The sequence below is a fragment of the Falco naumanni genome, chromosome 5, assembly GCF_017639655.2.
Source record: "Falco naumanni isolate bFalNau1 chromosome 5, bFalNau1.pat, whole genome shotgun sequence".
NCBI classification, from domain to species: domain Eukaryota; kingdom Metazoa; phylum Chordata; class Aves; order Falconiformes; family Falconidae; genus Falco; species Falco naumanni.
The window spans coordinates 45,362,855-45,379,337 of record NC_054058.1 but is presented as its reverse complement, the minus strand read 5'-3'; the positions used below and the strand labels follow the sequence as shown (position 1 = coordinate 45,379,337).

Sequence of the window (16,483 nt, the reverse complement as noted above, 5' to 3'; positions counted from 1 at the left end):
CCCCGCGCGCCGGGCCTGGTGAGCGCGGGCGGCCTGTGGGGGCCCGGCCGGGGTGGTGGCGGCGTAACGGCCGCGCCCGGCTGCCCGCGGCAGCCCCGCCGTCCGTCCGTCCGTCCGTCCGTCCGTGGGCCCGGCCCCCCCCCGGCCTGGCCGCCGGCTGCCAGCCTGGCCGTGCCGTCGGAGCGCCGCGGCTCGGCGGCCCCGCTGCCCCCCGCAGCCTGCGGCCGGGTCAGGGCCCGCGGCCCGCCGCACGACTGGGCGCCGGCACCATCGCTGTCGTAACCGCAGTCCGCCGAGGCCGGTCATGTTGTGCTTCCTGTTGGTAGTCCCCCCTGGCACGCAGAGCGGTGACCAGATGACGTGTTATGTGTGTCAGTGTTTTAGGGGGAGCGTGTGCCTTTGAGTTTGAAGGGCCGCGGTTTAGTCTTTTGGCGTTTTCCTGCCGGCTGGAATCGGGGGGCCCAAACTCTCTGGGTGGCACAGAGCACTTCCACGTAACAGGGTTTCAGTTTGGAGAGGGTCAGTGGAGGCACAGCAGGCGGTGCCCGTCCCAAGGGGGGGTTCAGAGGGGCAGGCTGAGGGCACTCGGCAACTCCAGTTGTTACTGCGTATTCATCAGCAAGCGCCGTCCTGGGGAAAGAGTGAAAAATGGAAAATCCTGTTAAAACAAAGCAGTCCTTTCCCAGCAAGAGCAGCTGCCATGGAATGGTTTGTACCATTTAAGTTTGTTAAGGTTTTATGTCTTGATAACATGGCAAATTAAGTCGTATGAGAGAGAACGTGTAAAGAAGGAAAATAATGTCAGAAAAAAGAACTTGTTCCAAGTCCCATGGAGCAAAAAAGGGAAGATTCTAATATGTGGCAAAGGGCACTGCCTTGTCCCATTTCCATCTCTACTTAGAAAACCAGTGTTACCAGCATCCACGAATAGTTCATTAAATCAGCCTGATTCTTAAAATTCATGTACCAAGTTTATGCTTTTCACAGCTTTTCTACTAGTATAACCATGCTGTCTAAAAATACTTCCCCCACCCCCCCTTCCTTACTGGTATATTTTAACAACTCTTGCCTGAGATGTATTTATAGTCTTTAGTATAATGTAGTGTCATGACAGTTTATAACATATAAACATTATACACCGGCATAATCTGCATAGCTGTATTTTAAAATGCTTCTGCAGCTAGATCTGTGCTTGGGAAAACTGGTAGTGCCTTGTATCTCACCGAGGTACGAATTCTGGCCTCTCTGACCCACTGAGGCTGGCTGCCTGCTTCCATTCCCCCTGCCCCCAGCTCACACCCGTGGGCATCTCCTCACTCCTGGGCTGCTACAATTCTCAGCGGACAGAAGGCTTCAAAATGATTTCCAGCCTGGTCTGTGCAGGTTTCACAGCAGCATGTTCTCCACTGTTTTTACTTGTAAGAGTACTTGAACAAGGAAATATCCAGCTGGGCCTTTTATGAGACCAGGATGGGTGCAGGGAAGCTGACTGCCCTGGGTTTAAGGCGTGTTCAGAGCAGTGAGACATGCCTCACCAGTTGGGAATGGCTGTGTTACCACTTGTTCACCCTTTAAACCATGTTGTTATATGCAGGTGTTAATTAATAGAACTGGACCACCTCCAGGAGGGTCCTATTACTATGGTTAAAGCAGAATAAACCTTGTATGATAGAGCAGGTGAGTGATTTAAGTCTTGCTGCTGGTTTTCTGCTGTTTTGTTGCCCCTGCTCCTGTGAGAATTGATGTTGTCTGAGGCTGATGAAGAGAGCAATGGAGGAATAGCTTTTTATCATAGCGAGAATGGATGACACAAAAGCATGTAAACTGATGTTGCTTAGAACACTTTTTGTTTATTGTTTATAATTTTAGTTTTCTAATTAGGTAGAAGAGGAATCTATAGAGCAGTGGGGGTTTTGTCATTGGTGGTAGAGGGAGGAGGAACACCACGGGTCAAATTCCCTGAATTCTCCATTTTGAGTCATCTTAGATCTTCCTGTTGCATATTACCCCTTGCTATATCCCCTTTGGTGCCTTTGACAGCTTGAAAAAGAGAGTTATGAACTTCTGCTCCTGGTCCCTTTGCTCTGGTGTGTGCCAAAACAGACAAGTTGCCATGCCATGGATTTTGTTGGCTCTAGAACTGAAATCGCAGATAAAGTAGGCCATAAAATCTACAGAAGCCCAGGGAATACAGAGAGATGTTGACCAGAGACAGATAAAAGAAAAATAAGGCGGGTTAAGAGTACATCTCGTGCAGAGGCTACAGACATGAGATTCAGAAGTAAGGGCATCAGAAGAAAAAGGACAACAAGCAGAACAAATATTTCTGTGATCAGCTGAATTAATGAAGCCAGTTAAGAATATGAAATATTATGAAATAATGAAAGCAGAATCAGAGAGTTGTTTATTTCCTCCCCAGAATGACTCCAGTACCGTTCATAACCACTGTGATAGCCCAACGGAGAGAGAGATGACTTGTGCTGTAGTAATGTGCGTGCAGTTGGCCAGCTGACTGCTTGCTGCACAGTGGGGACACTTCCCAGGGCCTCTATCGCCTACTCAGCTGCTGACTTTCACAAAGTATGTCCAGGTGTCATTATTTTTGTGTTGTTCTGCCAAATTTGGCTGAAACTGGGCATTTGTATAAACCTCCTTTCCTTAAAAAAGTAGTTTGACAGCAATTTGCAGAGGGGAGTCACACTTCACTTAACAAAGAATATGAATAAAACCTAGAAAAGTGAAATAAAACTGGCAGTGAGCTAGTAAGAGGTAGGATTAACAATGTGTCTCTACAGTTTGAGCTGTTACCGGACCCAGGAGCACTCCATAAGCTGCGTTCATTAGGCTGGCGGAGAAGAGGGCTTGTTGAACAGAGCGAAGTTAAGCACCTTCCAGGTTACACTGCTTCCAGCCCAAGAATTAGCACTATTATATAGTATAGAAGTATAGTATATATATTATATAGTATATATATATTATAGTATATATATTATATAGTTTAATAATCAACGTGCAGAAATGGGAACACTGTATGAAAAAAATTGCAAAGTGTGAGTAAGAAGCTGGACTGACTGCGTTAACAAAGCAAACATTAACATGAACAGACTGACAACCGGATTCTGTGTTCCTCACTTGGCTGCTTTTAAAAGGATCCAATCTCTCAGAAGCGGAAAGAGTCACATCTTGTAGCATACCCTTACCAGCTCAGATGTTTTTTGTCCTTCTTCTGTTATTGCCGGTCAGCTGTTCCGATATTAATGAATGCTGTGTTTTCCAATTTCATGCTCTAGGCAGCGTGATGAGAAGACAGCATCAGACAGGCTATAGGCCAGACGAGTTGTGTGAATACCATTTTTAGCTGGAGAAAGATACTGGACTTTTTTGTTTTCTCACAGTGGCTATTCCTTTTTCGTAACCAGTGTCCCAGAGAAAGGTAGGCGGTGGCTGGAGAGTTAAGGGAAAGGCTGAATGCCATCCAAAACATGTAGGAACTAAGCAGCAGGACTTGAAACACTTGCCGGAAAAATGGCACAGAGACTCACATTCTCTTTTTCTTCCAAGGAGGCAGTTCCCATTGCACTATTTTCCTAGCAAAAGGAGTTATGATCTTCAGGAAAAGACTTTTTTCAGGGTATGTTATGTTTTCTTTTGTGTTTTTTCAAGCACTATGTAAGTGTCAAGGAATGGCATAGAATGGGGTAGAGGGAGCTGCCTCAGACCACTGCAGTTTAATCCTGCAAAGGGGGAGGAAGGACGACTAGGGAGTAAGTGGCCTGTATCAGTCCCAAGAAGAACTGAACAGAGGGATGTTACGGTTTTTTCTGTTTGTATTTTTGGGACTGATGCAATTATTTATGTGTTTATGATGCTTTTAATACTCTTTTTCCTAGCTTAGGGCCAAACTCCTAGTCCTTACTGAGCTCTAAAAATCCACTGAAGTCAATGGGACAATTTTTATGACCAGAGGTTTAATATTGGGCCTAAAGGGTGGATGTAAACAAAGAAAATATTTCTTGCATGAGAGCAAGTATGTGTTATGAACTCTAGCAGGAAAGATATTCCCCCTCAGCAATTGCTAAGGACAGAGGACACTTGTACATTCTCAGCCATCATCACCCACAGCATTTACTGTGGGAATGACAGCTGTCACCAAGAAGTGTCTTCCTTAGCATGAGCAGGATAAAGGACTTCTTTAATTCTGAAACCACTCCTACTCTGAGATTTTACTTAAAACCTAGATGAAGTAGCTAAATCAAAACTTCAAGTGACAAAAGCAGCCAAAGATTTCACATTTAACACTGTTCACTATGGACTTATTTCCACATTCCTCAGAGATTTCTTTTTCTTTTTTTTTTTACCAAACACTAGTTTGATTACAGCCTGTCAGCCATAATCCAAATGTATGGGTTTGCATCAGCTAGTGTCATAACATCTATGTCCTTTGGAGGACAGATTTTCAAAGGATGCAGTGAGTGTTTCTGAAAAGAAGCAAATTTCATCTCTGTTACTGCTGAAAGTAACCTTGAGAAGCACAGACTGCTGTTTGTGCACTCAGACTGGGACAAAGTAAACGCTTTTCAGTTTGCATAAATAGATGCATGCTGTGAAATATAAAAATAAGTCAGTTTATTGCCGCCTATGGAGCTCATTTTTTAAATTGCTTTTAAGTGACAAGATTCATATGAACAAAACAAGCCATTGTCTGTACCAGGGCTTCTGGTTTCTTGTATTTCTGTGATAAGAAGCATTAGGCATGTACACAGATATGTGCCTTAGGGTGTGCTACAGTGAGTGTAGACAGCAGATCTCAGTGCCTGTGTGCAGTCTTGGTAGGGGTTGGAAGGCTGCACAGAGTTCCCACACTGGTATCTTTCAAATAATTTTTTAATATTTATGATGAAGTCATAACTCCCCTTTTTAAATAAAAGCATATTTATTGACGTACTCACTGAGTCATAACTGCAGATGCAAGCAGTCTTTTTCAGATATCAAACTGAGACATTGCCTATCCTTAGAAATAATGGTAGCTCATGTCTCATGAAAATGCTAATTTAGAGTAGTGTGCACCTAAGTTATAAAAAAAAATGTATTTTGATCTTCAGGTTTTTTGTGACAGAATCACAGAATGGTCAGGGTTGGAAGGGACCTCTGGAGGTCATCTAGGCCAGCCCCCTGCTAAAGCAGGTTCACCTGCAGCAGGTTGCACAGAGTCATGTCCAGGCAGGTTTGGAATGTCCCCAGAGAAGGAGACTCCACAAACTCTCTGGGAAGCCTGTCCCAGTGCTCTGTCACTCTCAAAGACGTTCTTCCTCATATTCAGAAGGAACTTCCTGTGTTTCAATTTGTGCCCATTGCTCCTTGTCCTCTTGCTTGGTACTACTGGAGAGTCTGGCCCCATCCTCTTGACACTTGCCCTCAAGATATTTGTAGACATTAATAAGATCCCCTCTCAGTCTTCTCCAGGCTTAAAAGGCCCAGGTCCCTCAGCCTTTCTTCATAAAGGAGATGATCCAGTGCCCTAATCATCTTGGTAGCCCTCCACTGGAACCTCTCCAGTAGTTCCCTGTCTCTCTTGAACTGGGGAGCCCAGCACTGGACACAGCACTCCAGGTGCAGCCTCACCAGGGCAGAGCAGAGGGGGAGGACAACCTCCCTCGACCTGCTGGCCGTGCTTCTCCCAATGCACTCCAGGATCCCATTGGTCTCCTTGGCCACAAGGGCACGTTGCTGGCTCGTGGTCAACTTAATTAATCAACTTCATATAATTTAATCTACTGATGCATTAATGTATTCCCATTCATACAGTGCTGTTTCCTGTATTATTTGAAGCAGATTTTCAAGGTCTTGCACAGAAAATAATTCCTCAGCTTCATTGTTAGTGTAAAAAACAGTTTCTTTCTCACAGCCTGCTGATATAACTATTTTTCCTCTGGGGTTCTCCATCTCTTCTTCATTTGAGGGAGTAATGGGTATTTCTTTGACCAGGTATTTTCTTTTATGTCCAGGATATTTTTATGTGGTGCTGTCTTATGCACCAGCGGTGCTGTCACAGCTCCCACTCTGGCGGCTGCTGCAGCCTGCGAGGCGGGTATGCAGCTGGAGCAGCTTTCTGCTCTCTGTCACCACAATGACGTGGGACCGCAACAGGCCCTGACATCTCTTTCTCTCCTGCAATCCTGTTTTACTTCTTTCTTATGTTCACTGTTGTCTTTCTGGGGCACTTTTGATCTTTTTTGCTAGAGCCCAAAGCAAACTCGTGGTGAGTTCAATAGTTAGCTGTTAGCGTTTTCCTTACACCAGATAAGGTGTTACATGAAGTACCAAACAAAACACCTTTTCCTAAAGATGCATTTCAGCATGCATCTGGGATGACCATGGACCTCAGGAGCTCTCCCAAGGGCTCCAGACCCAGGCTTCTTGGTATATGACTGAGCTATGCTTGCTCCTACGTGGCAGGGAGAACTGTGTACCTGCACCTCAAGTCCCCCTGTCCAACCTCTTCCACTTTTCATCTGTGGAAAGAAAATACCAATGCAGGCTTTGCAATGAATGCAGTACTCTTTGCCCACACTGGCAGTCCAGACATGATCTTTGTGGCCTTGGAAAACAGCAGGCACCAACCTCTTTGTAGCGATGATTTATTTAACTGAACAAACAAAAGAGAGGAGCACCAAGATGATGAACATCTGAAAGACCAGCCTATTCAGTCAGGAGTCCTCCAACTGGAAGATGAAGCCGCTCTTGGATTTTTCCCTTTACTTATCCTTACAACCCACCTGCATGCCTCCACCCACTGCTAAGTGGGTGTCCCTTCAGTTACTTGCTTGTCAAACTATAATGCTTATGGCTGTTTGCTGCAGAAATATAATGATAAAAATCCTTTTTTGGGAGGAAGGTGGGTTTTTTTAAATTATTATTTCATTCTCTAACACAAACAAACTACATCTATCACTACTCCAGTTTTCAGGCAGGTATATTTTCTGCAAGCTTTGTAATATAAGGGAGTTTCTTTGTCTAGCATAGACACTTGCATAGATGCTGTTATATACTATGAAAAAAACCCAACCCCTTAATCTGCAGAAAGGTGGTGATTTGGAGAAGCAGAGACTTTTCATCTCAAGTTAACTGCAAATCCTGCATGATATTTGACTGGTTGGCTAGTGGATAACATAAGGGGCATTTGGCAGTGTCAGGAAGGTGTGTGTTTTGTGTTCCTTAGTCTGTGCACAGAAGCAGAGCCCGTTTGGTAAAGAAAAGGCTCACACTGATTTTGCTACCTTTCAGGTAAGGCCCAGAATGAGCATCAGCTGCCTGACTGCTAGACCCACGGAGGGACTTCAGCCATTGCAGTACTGAGCTTGGAGTTTATCAGCTCTTAGACCCTGTGAAACCTGGGGGAATTCACACCCGTGTTGGGAAGCTCTGGCTCCCCGCACAATGCACTGTGTACTCCTTCCACGTCTATATTGAAATGTCTATTCTAGCAAGGGGACTGGAACACAACCATTTATTAGTTCTATTTTTTCACACAGACTACCTGAGTTAGATCTTTTAGTGGTGAGACAAGCTTGACAGTATGTCCCCTGCATTTGACAAGCTTGACAGTATGTCCCCTGCATTTTGTAACAGTGTTGTTCTTGCAAAATTATAACTGTGAATATAAGACAAATGCTTATAACAGTAATAAGCCTCCCATTTCAATAACAGCCTTTTGTTTTTATCTCTTTTGGAGTACTATTGCAATATGAACTTATTGTCAGTGAGTATTAGCAACAGGAGAGAAGACAAAAAAGAAATGTGTTTGGAAAGAAGCATGCCTAGTGCTTAATATTATAAAAAGCTCATAATGAATTTTAGATCAGAAACACTGTTCCGTTAGAAAGACAAAAGAAGACCACTAGATGGTGGTAAAACCCCAAGCCTTTGCTAACAAAATCTGTGAAAAGAGAAGTTCAGCGGGGCAAAGAAGGGGAGGAGGAGCTACAGTTTGAGTACTGAAATGATTATTGCTTGGAGTCTATAAAAAGGCATTTGCACAGTAAGTAATTTATACATGGTCAGCCTTGACTCTATGGATTTACTCATTTCTTTTTCTCTGTTTTTGTCACCTCTTCCCACCAAGGAATCCCAAGCCCCAGATGTCAGGTGAGGAGGGGGCTCTGTGGAGGAAAGGTTGCAGGCGATGAAGAGCAAGAGCAGCTGAAGAAGCAGCTCTGGTAGATAGGTACAGTTAATTCTTGATTACAAATAAAAGGTTAATTTTAAAAACTGAGAATTATCTTGATATGCTTTGAATTTTATTTGCAACTGACATCTTTAAGTGTTCCCCTTCTTAAGAATCTGATGGCTTACAAGTTTGGCTTGAATATTGTCATTACCAAAAATGCACTGAATAAAATATGATCTGGAATAGAGAACTTTTTTTTATTACAGAATTCTACCCATACCAATTCTTAATTCGTAACCTTAGTGTACCCTGAAATGTATGGATTTGTCTTCGTTAGGTGTTTAATACTATGCTTTTATGTAAGCATGTTAGTATTGTACAGGTAAACTGTTTATAACACCATTCATATGAACTTAAGAAGGACAAAGGCCAGGAAAGCATTTAATTCTTTTGCTGAAAATGTTCAATTCTTAATTGTGGCAATAATTTAAACTTTGGTATGTTGTATTTGAGTGAGCAGTTTCTGCTGAACCTAATACTATATTTTCCTGCATTTCTGGGGTCTGAGAATTGAGACTTCGAAAACTGTTTGTTGTTTGGTTTTCAGCAGAATTTCCAGGACATTGTGCTCACTTCTGCAGGACCGAATAAACAAAACTATGAATGAAGAGTGCATGAGTCTCTTGCTATCCATCCTTACTTGGAAATTAAAACACAAATTAACAAATCTCTATCAGAGGTTAATTTAGAATCAGTAGAGGAATATGGTGTGGAAGAGGTGGGATGTGTACAAGCCAATTTAAATAGAAATGGGTGATATTTGTTTTGTCAACTTCTGCCTGTTCTCGTCATGCTATATTTTTTTTGGCAGGGTCTTTTGCATTTTGGAAAATGCATTTATCACACTCCTTGGCAAGTCCCTCAGAAAGAACAGAACGTGTTTGCTTCCATAAATGATGAACACGTCCTCTCAACTGTATGTTTCTGAACTAAACCTGAGTGCCTCTGGTAGCAACTTTACTGTGTCTACTGTCAAGAGCTAGTCATTGCCTTGTGAGCAAGTGGTCATTGCAGCTGAGGTGTTCCTAACTCTGGGCATTGTAAGCCTCCTTGAAAATATCTTAGTTATATGTGCAATAGTTAAGAACAAGAACTTGCATTCACCCATGTATTTTTTCGTTTGCAGTTTAGCAGTGGCTGACATGCTGGTTAGTGTGTCCAATGCTTGGGAGACCATAACGATATACTTAATAAACAATAGACACATAATTATGAAAGATACCTTTGTCCGTCAAATAGGCAATGTCTTTGATTCAATGATCTGCATATCTGTGCTGGCTTCCATGTGTAGTTTGCTGGCTATAGCAGTAGACAGGTATATCACTATCTTCTATGCCCTACGTTATCACAACATCATGACAGTGAAAAGATCAGGGCTTATTATTGCATGCATCTGGACCTTTTGTACAGGCTGTGACATTATCTTCATTCTTTATTATGAATCAACTTACGTGATCATTTGTCTCATCACAATGTTTTTTACCATGTTGTTCCTCATGGTCTCACTAAACATCCATATGTTCCTCCTGGCTTGTACTCATGTGAAGAAAATAGCTGTTTTGCCTGGGTACAGCTCTGTCCGTCAAAGAACCAGCATGAAAGGAGCCATCACTCTGACTATGCTACTTGGCATCTTCATTGTTTTGCTGGGCTCCATTCTTTCTTTCTTTTTTATTCCTTCCTTTCTTGCTTTCTTTCTCTTTCTTGCCCTCACATTCTTTCTTCCTTTCTTTCTATCTTTCTCTCACATTCTTTCTATCTTTCTCTCACATTCTTTCTTTCTCTCTCTCTTTCTTTCTATCATTCTATCTTTCTTTTTTATTCCTTCCTTCCTTTCTTTCTTTCTCTCACATGCTGTCTTTTCTTTCTTTCTTTCTTTCTTTCTCTCACATTCTTTCTTTCACATTCTTTCTTTCTCTCTCTCTTTCTTTCTTATTCCTTTTTTCCTTCCTTTCTTTCTTTCTTTCTCTCTTTCACTCATTCTTTCTTTTTTCCCATCTTTCTCTCTTTCTTTCTACCATATTCTTTCTTTCCTGCTTTCTCTTTTTCTTTTTTATTCATTCCTTCTTCTTTTTCTTTCTTTCTTTCTCTCACATTCTTCCTTTCTTTCTTCCTTTCTTTCTTTCTTCCTTCCTTCCTTCCTTTCTTTCTTACAGCGGTGTCTTACAGAATGTCTTGAAGAAATGCACACTAAAATAACTCTGTGTCCCTGGTGCTCAAATCGATGCATGGCTTAATTTTCCAACTACTTCTCCAGATTGCTTCTGAGAATAGAGAGTCTGCATTACCTGCATCCTTTTTCAGCAGCAATCCTGGGCTGTACACAAACAGTGACTGTGACTGATGTGGGAAGTTGAGGTAGTTCATGTGAAGGTCTAACCTAGGACTGATCTGAATTACCCATTTTTCTGGACACCCATCTTCTTCCTAGACGTTATTTTGTTTTTCAGTTGAAGGTGCATACAATGCACATTCCCTCATTCTTCTATTGTGATCTTCAAGGCAAAGAATAGGTTTTAGCTCTATAAGAAGGCAGTTCCCAAAGCTTCAGCACTTTGTATTCATAGCAATGAACCATACTTTCTATTGACAGGTGTTGTAGAATAGGACTGACATTAACATCTGTCTTGATTTATGCGTCTAATTATAATCTCTCGTTCTGTTTCTCTAGGTTGGATTTTCCAACTGTCTGACTCAAATTCTGAAGATATTCACCAGAAGCTGCCTTTTTGAAATTTTCACTGTGACTCACACTGGCCATGCTGATTAGTAAGGAGTTTGAACCTCCGCACTCTGCTGCAACTCAAGGGCAAAGTCCGGTGACAAAGTGCTCAAAGGTCTGTAACAAATTCATTTTATGAATGATGGGGCTATTTGCTGATGTTTGTGAGGCTGCCTGAATTCCTAGATAAATTAGTAACCTTAATCATTTCTCTCTCAGCTGAGAAACTCAAATCAAAGTATGTTTTCTGCTTAGGTCACACTTCATTCTAAATTAATCAATTTTTTGTCTGAGGATTCTGCTTAGCAAAAGCAGAGGTGTAATTTTTTTCCTCCCACATGTAAAAGAGAAGAGCAAACACCTAAGCTGAAAGAAGTGGAGTTTGACAAACCAATTATTCTCCGGCATTATGGTGATCACAGAGAAGAAACTTTCTCTGAGACATGGAAGGTTCAGACTGGCATGACTGTCACAGCAGAGCTGACATATAGCAAACCTCAGATCCCAGTGATCAAGAAAGCAGGCACAACACAGAGAAAACTGCACTATGGACTGAACGATGGCTCATCTTCATTTAATATCCTTTCTGTTTACACAGCACATGTGAATTCTAGCAAGAGTGTGAGAGGTGGTGGGAGGACTTTTATGGGGGGAAGACTCAGACTTCTGAACAGCTTCCAAGACTCTGCTATGTGAAAATGTTCATTTCTTATCAGGACGTATTTATATAGTACCAGAGCTATAGCCAGGTAGTCAGATTATAGCAACAAAGCCCAATATGTGTCAGGTGGGTGGACATGCCTCAGAAATAAATTTTCCAGAATGAAGAATGCAGCTACAAGTTAATGGTGTCACACTGCAATCCATTTAGAGTATAACCTTGTGTTGAACAAAGATAACTTTTATCAATCATAGTCATCAAACTGGGTAAGGAGCAGCCTGCCCTGTCACAGGGAAAATGACCAAAGATACTGTGCTTCATAAATGGATTTCTGATTCACGTGTTGCTTCTGTGAAGATCACTTTTGGCCTGTACCAGACATGTTAGCTTAGTCAAGTGGGTGGATTTTGTACTGAGAGCCTTGCTCATCCTCTGTCCCTCCCAACCCACTTGTTCAGGGAAGGAGATGACTGGGTTAGTAACTTCACTTGTGATTATACACTTGGACCCAATACCCAGGATACAGAGCTGATAGAGCGAGTTAGTCCCCTTGTTCTCTGCAGGGTCATGTAACAGAAGCCATAAAACTGGAGAATGATAACAAGTAAACTCCTTGACTAGTTTTAGCTGTCCTTCTGAGTATCTTGATGTTTGCCAAACTGCTGCAATCTCCAGAGCGGGCGTTTCTATACCAACATATTTAGCCTTTCTCCACATCATTCTATAGTTGGAACTTTCACCCCTTTTGGATGTGGCAGCATCTGTCTTCTTAGCAGGTAGGTGGATGCACTATGAGCATGTGCTTGGAGCTGCAAATTAGAGCAGAAAGCATGAAGCTATACAAGGATGTGAACAATGTTCAAAACCATAATGGGCATGAGAAAGATTATATATTGTGCGATACCATATTTTTTCTGCAGCTTAGAGTCATAGCCTAGTTGGGTGTCTAACAATGGATTGGATTTATTTTGATTGTTTTTTTTGCATCTACCCTCTTCACTCAAGAAAGTGAAGCCAGGCACAGTCTTTAGTGACCAGGCTTCTGCTCAGACAGACTGGTAGTCCATGGAGAGTTTGGCATTGGAGGAGACTGACATCTACAGTGTGGGAAGATGAAAAACACCACTTCCATCATCTTTGCAGGTCAGCTGGAGGTGAAGAAAGCTGGAAGTGAAGGTACTTTACCCTCTACAGGTCCCATCTAGGAGTAAAGTGCCACCATTTTTTCAAGCAGCACAAAAGCACTATGTTATCTAAATTGCTAAGCTAGACAGAAATTGCTTTGACAATTGAATTTCCCATTTGTGAAGCCCATGCTGTAAGGACAGGATGCACTTTGGCTTACTAGAAAATTTACACACACAAAGGAGAAAGCACACATTTGGGGATCCAGCTTTCTGGCTGGCTTGAATGCGTGAGATGAGCTGCAGATGGATATTACACACAGACAAAATGCAGAAACCCTCTTCCTCCCTGCACCCCTGCCACTTCTTGCTGCCTCACAATGCAGTGCATTATACAGGTCATAAAAAGAGCTGATCAAATGTTATTTGTTCTATGTATTGTTCAATCATCATTATGATTTTCTGTATTAAAAATAATTGGCATAACTTCATGGGGAAAGTGGAGCTACTGACCTAATCTGGAATAATTTACACACAACAAAATGCTGAGATCTTAGTGACTGTCCACCAGCAAATATTTGCAAACCTGTTTGGCCCTTCCCTCTAAATGTGTCTGAGTGACTTCTCTAAGTCCCTTCCAGCTCCTTTTTCCACAATCTGTTTCTAATAAGCATAAAAATTAGACTATAATTGTCTTCACTAGATCTTAGATGCTTGTTTTAAGAAAAATCCTTCAAAAGGTATTACTCATGGTTTTACATTTTCAACTTGATTATATTCCTTTCACCGGGTTACATTTATTCTCTGAGGTTTAGTCTTACACCTTCTTTTTAGGATTTGTTTTGGATACTTATCCTTCTATACAGTCTTCTTCCCTTCGTGGGTTGGTCTCCTGCCTAAAGGGACATAGATAGGTCTGTCATTAAAATGCTACCTAATAAAAGCTGCAGGATGAACAGCGATATTCTCAATATCCTTGTGTCAAATCTCAATCTCAAATGCAGTTGTAAAGAGCAGATCGCCACTTGTGGAAAGCAAGCACACAGGTGATTTCCTCTGAAGTTTCAGACCCACCAGGCCATGTAAATTGAACAGTTCTCTTCTGGGTAATGTTACTCTCTGTTTGTATCTCTCTGTGTAGTTTTTTGCACCTTTACATGATATGAATAAAGGTTGTCATTGATTCCTACTTACAGCACAGTCTTTTCCTCAGTTTTTCTCTTTTATGCTCCTTTAGTGACTTTGGAGTACTCAAGGCATCTGGCATCATGCTCTGCAGAGAGGAACAGTAGCTAAAAATGAGGGACACATTAATTTGCAACTGCCTTCATTTTTAAAGAAGCCAAGTTCATTGGTTTACCATCCTGACTAAGATCTTGGGACTGGAGGAATATGTTTTACTGGAGCTGTGAAGAGAAGGATTATTCAGCTCATATAGAAAGACTTCAGGAGGAGTTTAATGTCCTCATAGCTAGTGGAAGGAGCTGGCCTTTATTTATATATATAAAAAAAGTCTAGGAGTCCAAAATATAAAAACCGAAACTGTAGAAGAATGGCTGCAGAAGCATGGCCATAGAATCTCTGAAGGTCTGCACAATCCAGGCCTGGTATTAGAATAGGCCTGTAATCAGAATTGTACTGAAGTTGCTGTGCTGAAGATAACAAGAAGGTAGCCTTGAGCTATTCTTGAATCCTGAGACCAAGTAACTATGTTGTGCCAACAGGCCGTGGCTGTAGCAAACTACAGCTGTTGGGAAGGCAGGTGCAGGGCCAAGAAAGATAGGGACCGGTATGGGAATATAGGGAGTAGCAAACCGCAAGGCTGAAGCACAGCAACACAATTAGCTACATGGATAGAATGCTTATTTTAGTCATGATAGTTAGGGGTGTGAGAACCGCGGGTGCTTAGAGGCTAATAACCAATTATATTTTTGCTTTGGGAATATGCATGTGTATTGAGTCTATATAAGTAGTGTTAGAAACTAACAAAGTTGAGCAAGATGCATAACTCATATTGAGTAATTTCTTGACTCTGGTGAACCCTTCTCCCAACACAAAACCATGTTAAACAATTCTCAATTGTGATTTAAAAAATCAAATCAAGCAAATTCACTTACACTGGCCAAACTTTCATTATGGAAAAGCAAGCAAAAATACACAGAAGATATAAAGTGCAAGCATCAACTCTCAGGATTCCTGGTGCTTCTTGCTTTGTCCTTGTTAATATGTATGTATTTTTCAAAACACAGTGGCAACTCAAGAAAACGTAGCTTTTCTTAAAAATTCAGTTGCTGTATTCAGTTGAATTGTGAGAAAAATCAGCAAACTTAGGACTATCTCTGGTGCTTCAAACAGTAAGTCCCACAATTTTCCAATCCCCTGTGTCCAGGGAAGACCATTGATACACAGAATACACTTAAGAACCCTTTTTTGATGATTTGAGGACTTTTCCCATGTGTTTCAAAATTTATGTCTTTCTGCAGGTCACCAGGTGTTTTTTTACTTATGGGTAGATAAAAGAAGTATCAGAATACTGTTATTCTTAACAAATATTAAGGATAGAGACATAAAAATCTTCCTGCAACTGTCAGCTGAAGGCTTATACATGAATGGCACCTATGTGCTGTTTTACTTTGTTTCTTCCTTTAAATTTACACTAGAATGTCAAGTGTTTTAGAACTCCTAGGAATGTCCTAGTAAGTGGAAATGGCATTAGAATCACACCTTTTGACACCAGTTCCTTTTTAATTTGTATTATTAAAACAAGAATTTAACTTGACTCTTTTGTCTGTATCACAGGGATACCAGCCTCACAGGCCTGTAGCATGAGAAAAGCTTGATGAGGGAGCGGATATGCAAAGTGGCTTTTGAATTAAAGACTCCTAGATCAAAGAGAGCTTCTTGGATTGCTTAGGCTTTACTGAGATACACCAGGAAAAACAGGTTTCGTATTTCTACTTGATTACAGCAACCCCGTAACAGTCATGTTTAGTCAGGAAGGAGGTCTGGTGACTAATGAAGAAATGGTCAGAGAATGGAAATGGCCTTGGGATAGCAAGCTTGCCCAGCCAGCTATAACACAGGTAATACTTATTGCTTTGCTTTTCTTACTGATGTTCTTACCTTTTCTTATTTTTTTAAATTGCACATTTTCTGGCCTCTCTGAGGTGTCTTAATTGCAAGGAACATGGTACCTACATTTCTTCTCCTTTAACACATTCTTTACAAAGAATGGCTTTCTCAGCAGCCTCTACATGAGTGAGTACCTTTACCTCTGTTTTACTCGTGTGGCATCTTAGCAAGAAGAAAGAAAAGCAAATTGCCTGGCAGTGCTGTAACTCATGATTTCAATAAAGCAGAGGCCCATCCTCCCTGCTGCAAGCATCTTGGAAGCATCTTTTCTGAGCTTGGGAGTATAAGCAAGCAATTCCTCATTTTTCTTTTGGGCATGTTCAGTAGTAGGCAGTTGTTTGCCTTACTTCAGGCCTGATCCAATTTCCACTGACGCCCATGAAAAGTTTCCTCCTGCTTTGTAGTTACCAGAGCTGGGCCTAGCATGCTGCAAAAATACCAGAAACAAAGGTAAAACATTTGTGACCGAAGTCGGTAAGCGTGCCTTCAGGCACAGAGTTTGTAAACACATCCATTATTTTCAAGGCTTGGGTCAGGTGATTTTTTTATTCCTTGCTACCTAATACAGAGCTACTGTCATCATGCTTAGTGTTTTTTACAAGGCATACATAAGACCT

General features: G+C 41.7%; 1 protein-coding gene across 1 annotated transcript; it reads left to right on the top strand.

Annotated features, from left to right (window-relative positions):
* Positions 1-37: 37 nt before the first annotated feature.
* On the top strand, positions 38-9,886 carry LOC121088776 (melanocortin receptor 5-like; the record flags this gene model as incomplete). Its single annotated transcript, XM_040595338.1, is given in 5 exon segments — positions 38-708; positions 3,562-3,631; positions 7,285-8,224; positions 9,039-9,870; positions 9,872-9,886. Coding segments are annotated over 2 exon segments (765 nt in total), but the record flags the coding sequence as incomplete, so codon positions are not given.
* Positions 9,887-16,483: the final 6,597 nt, after the last annotated feature.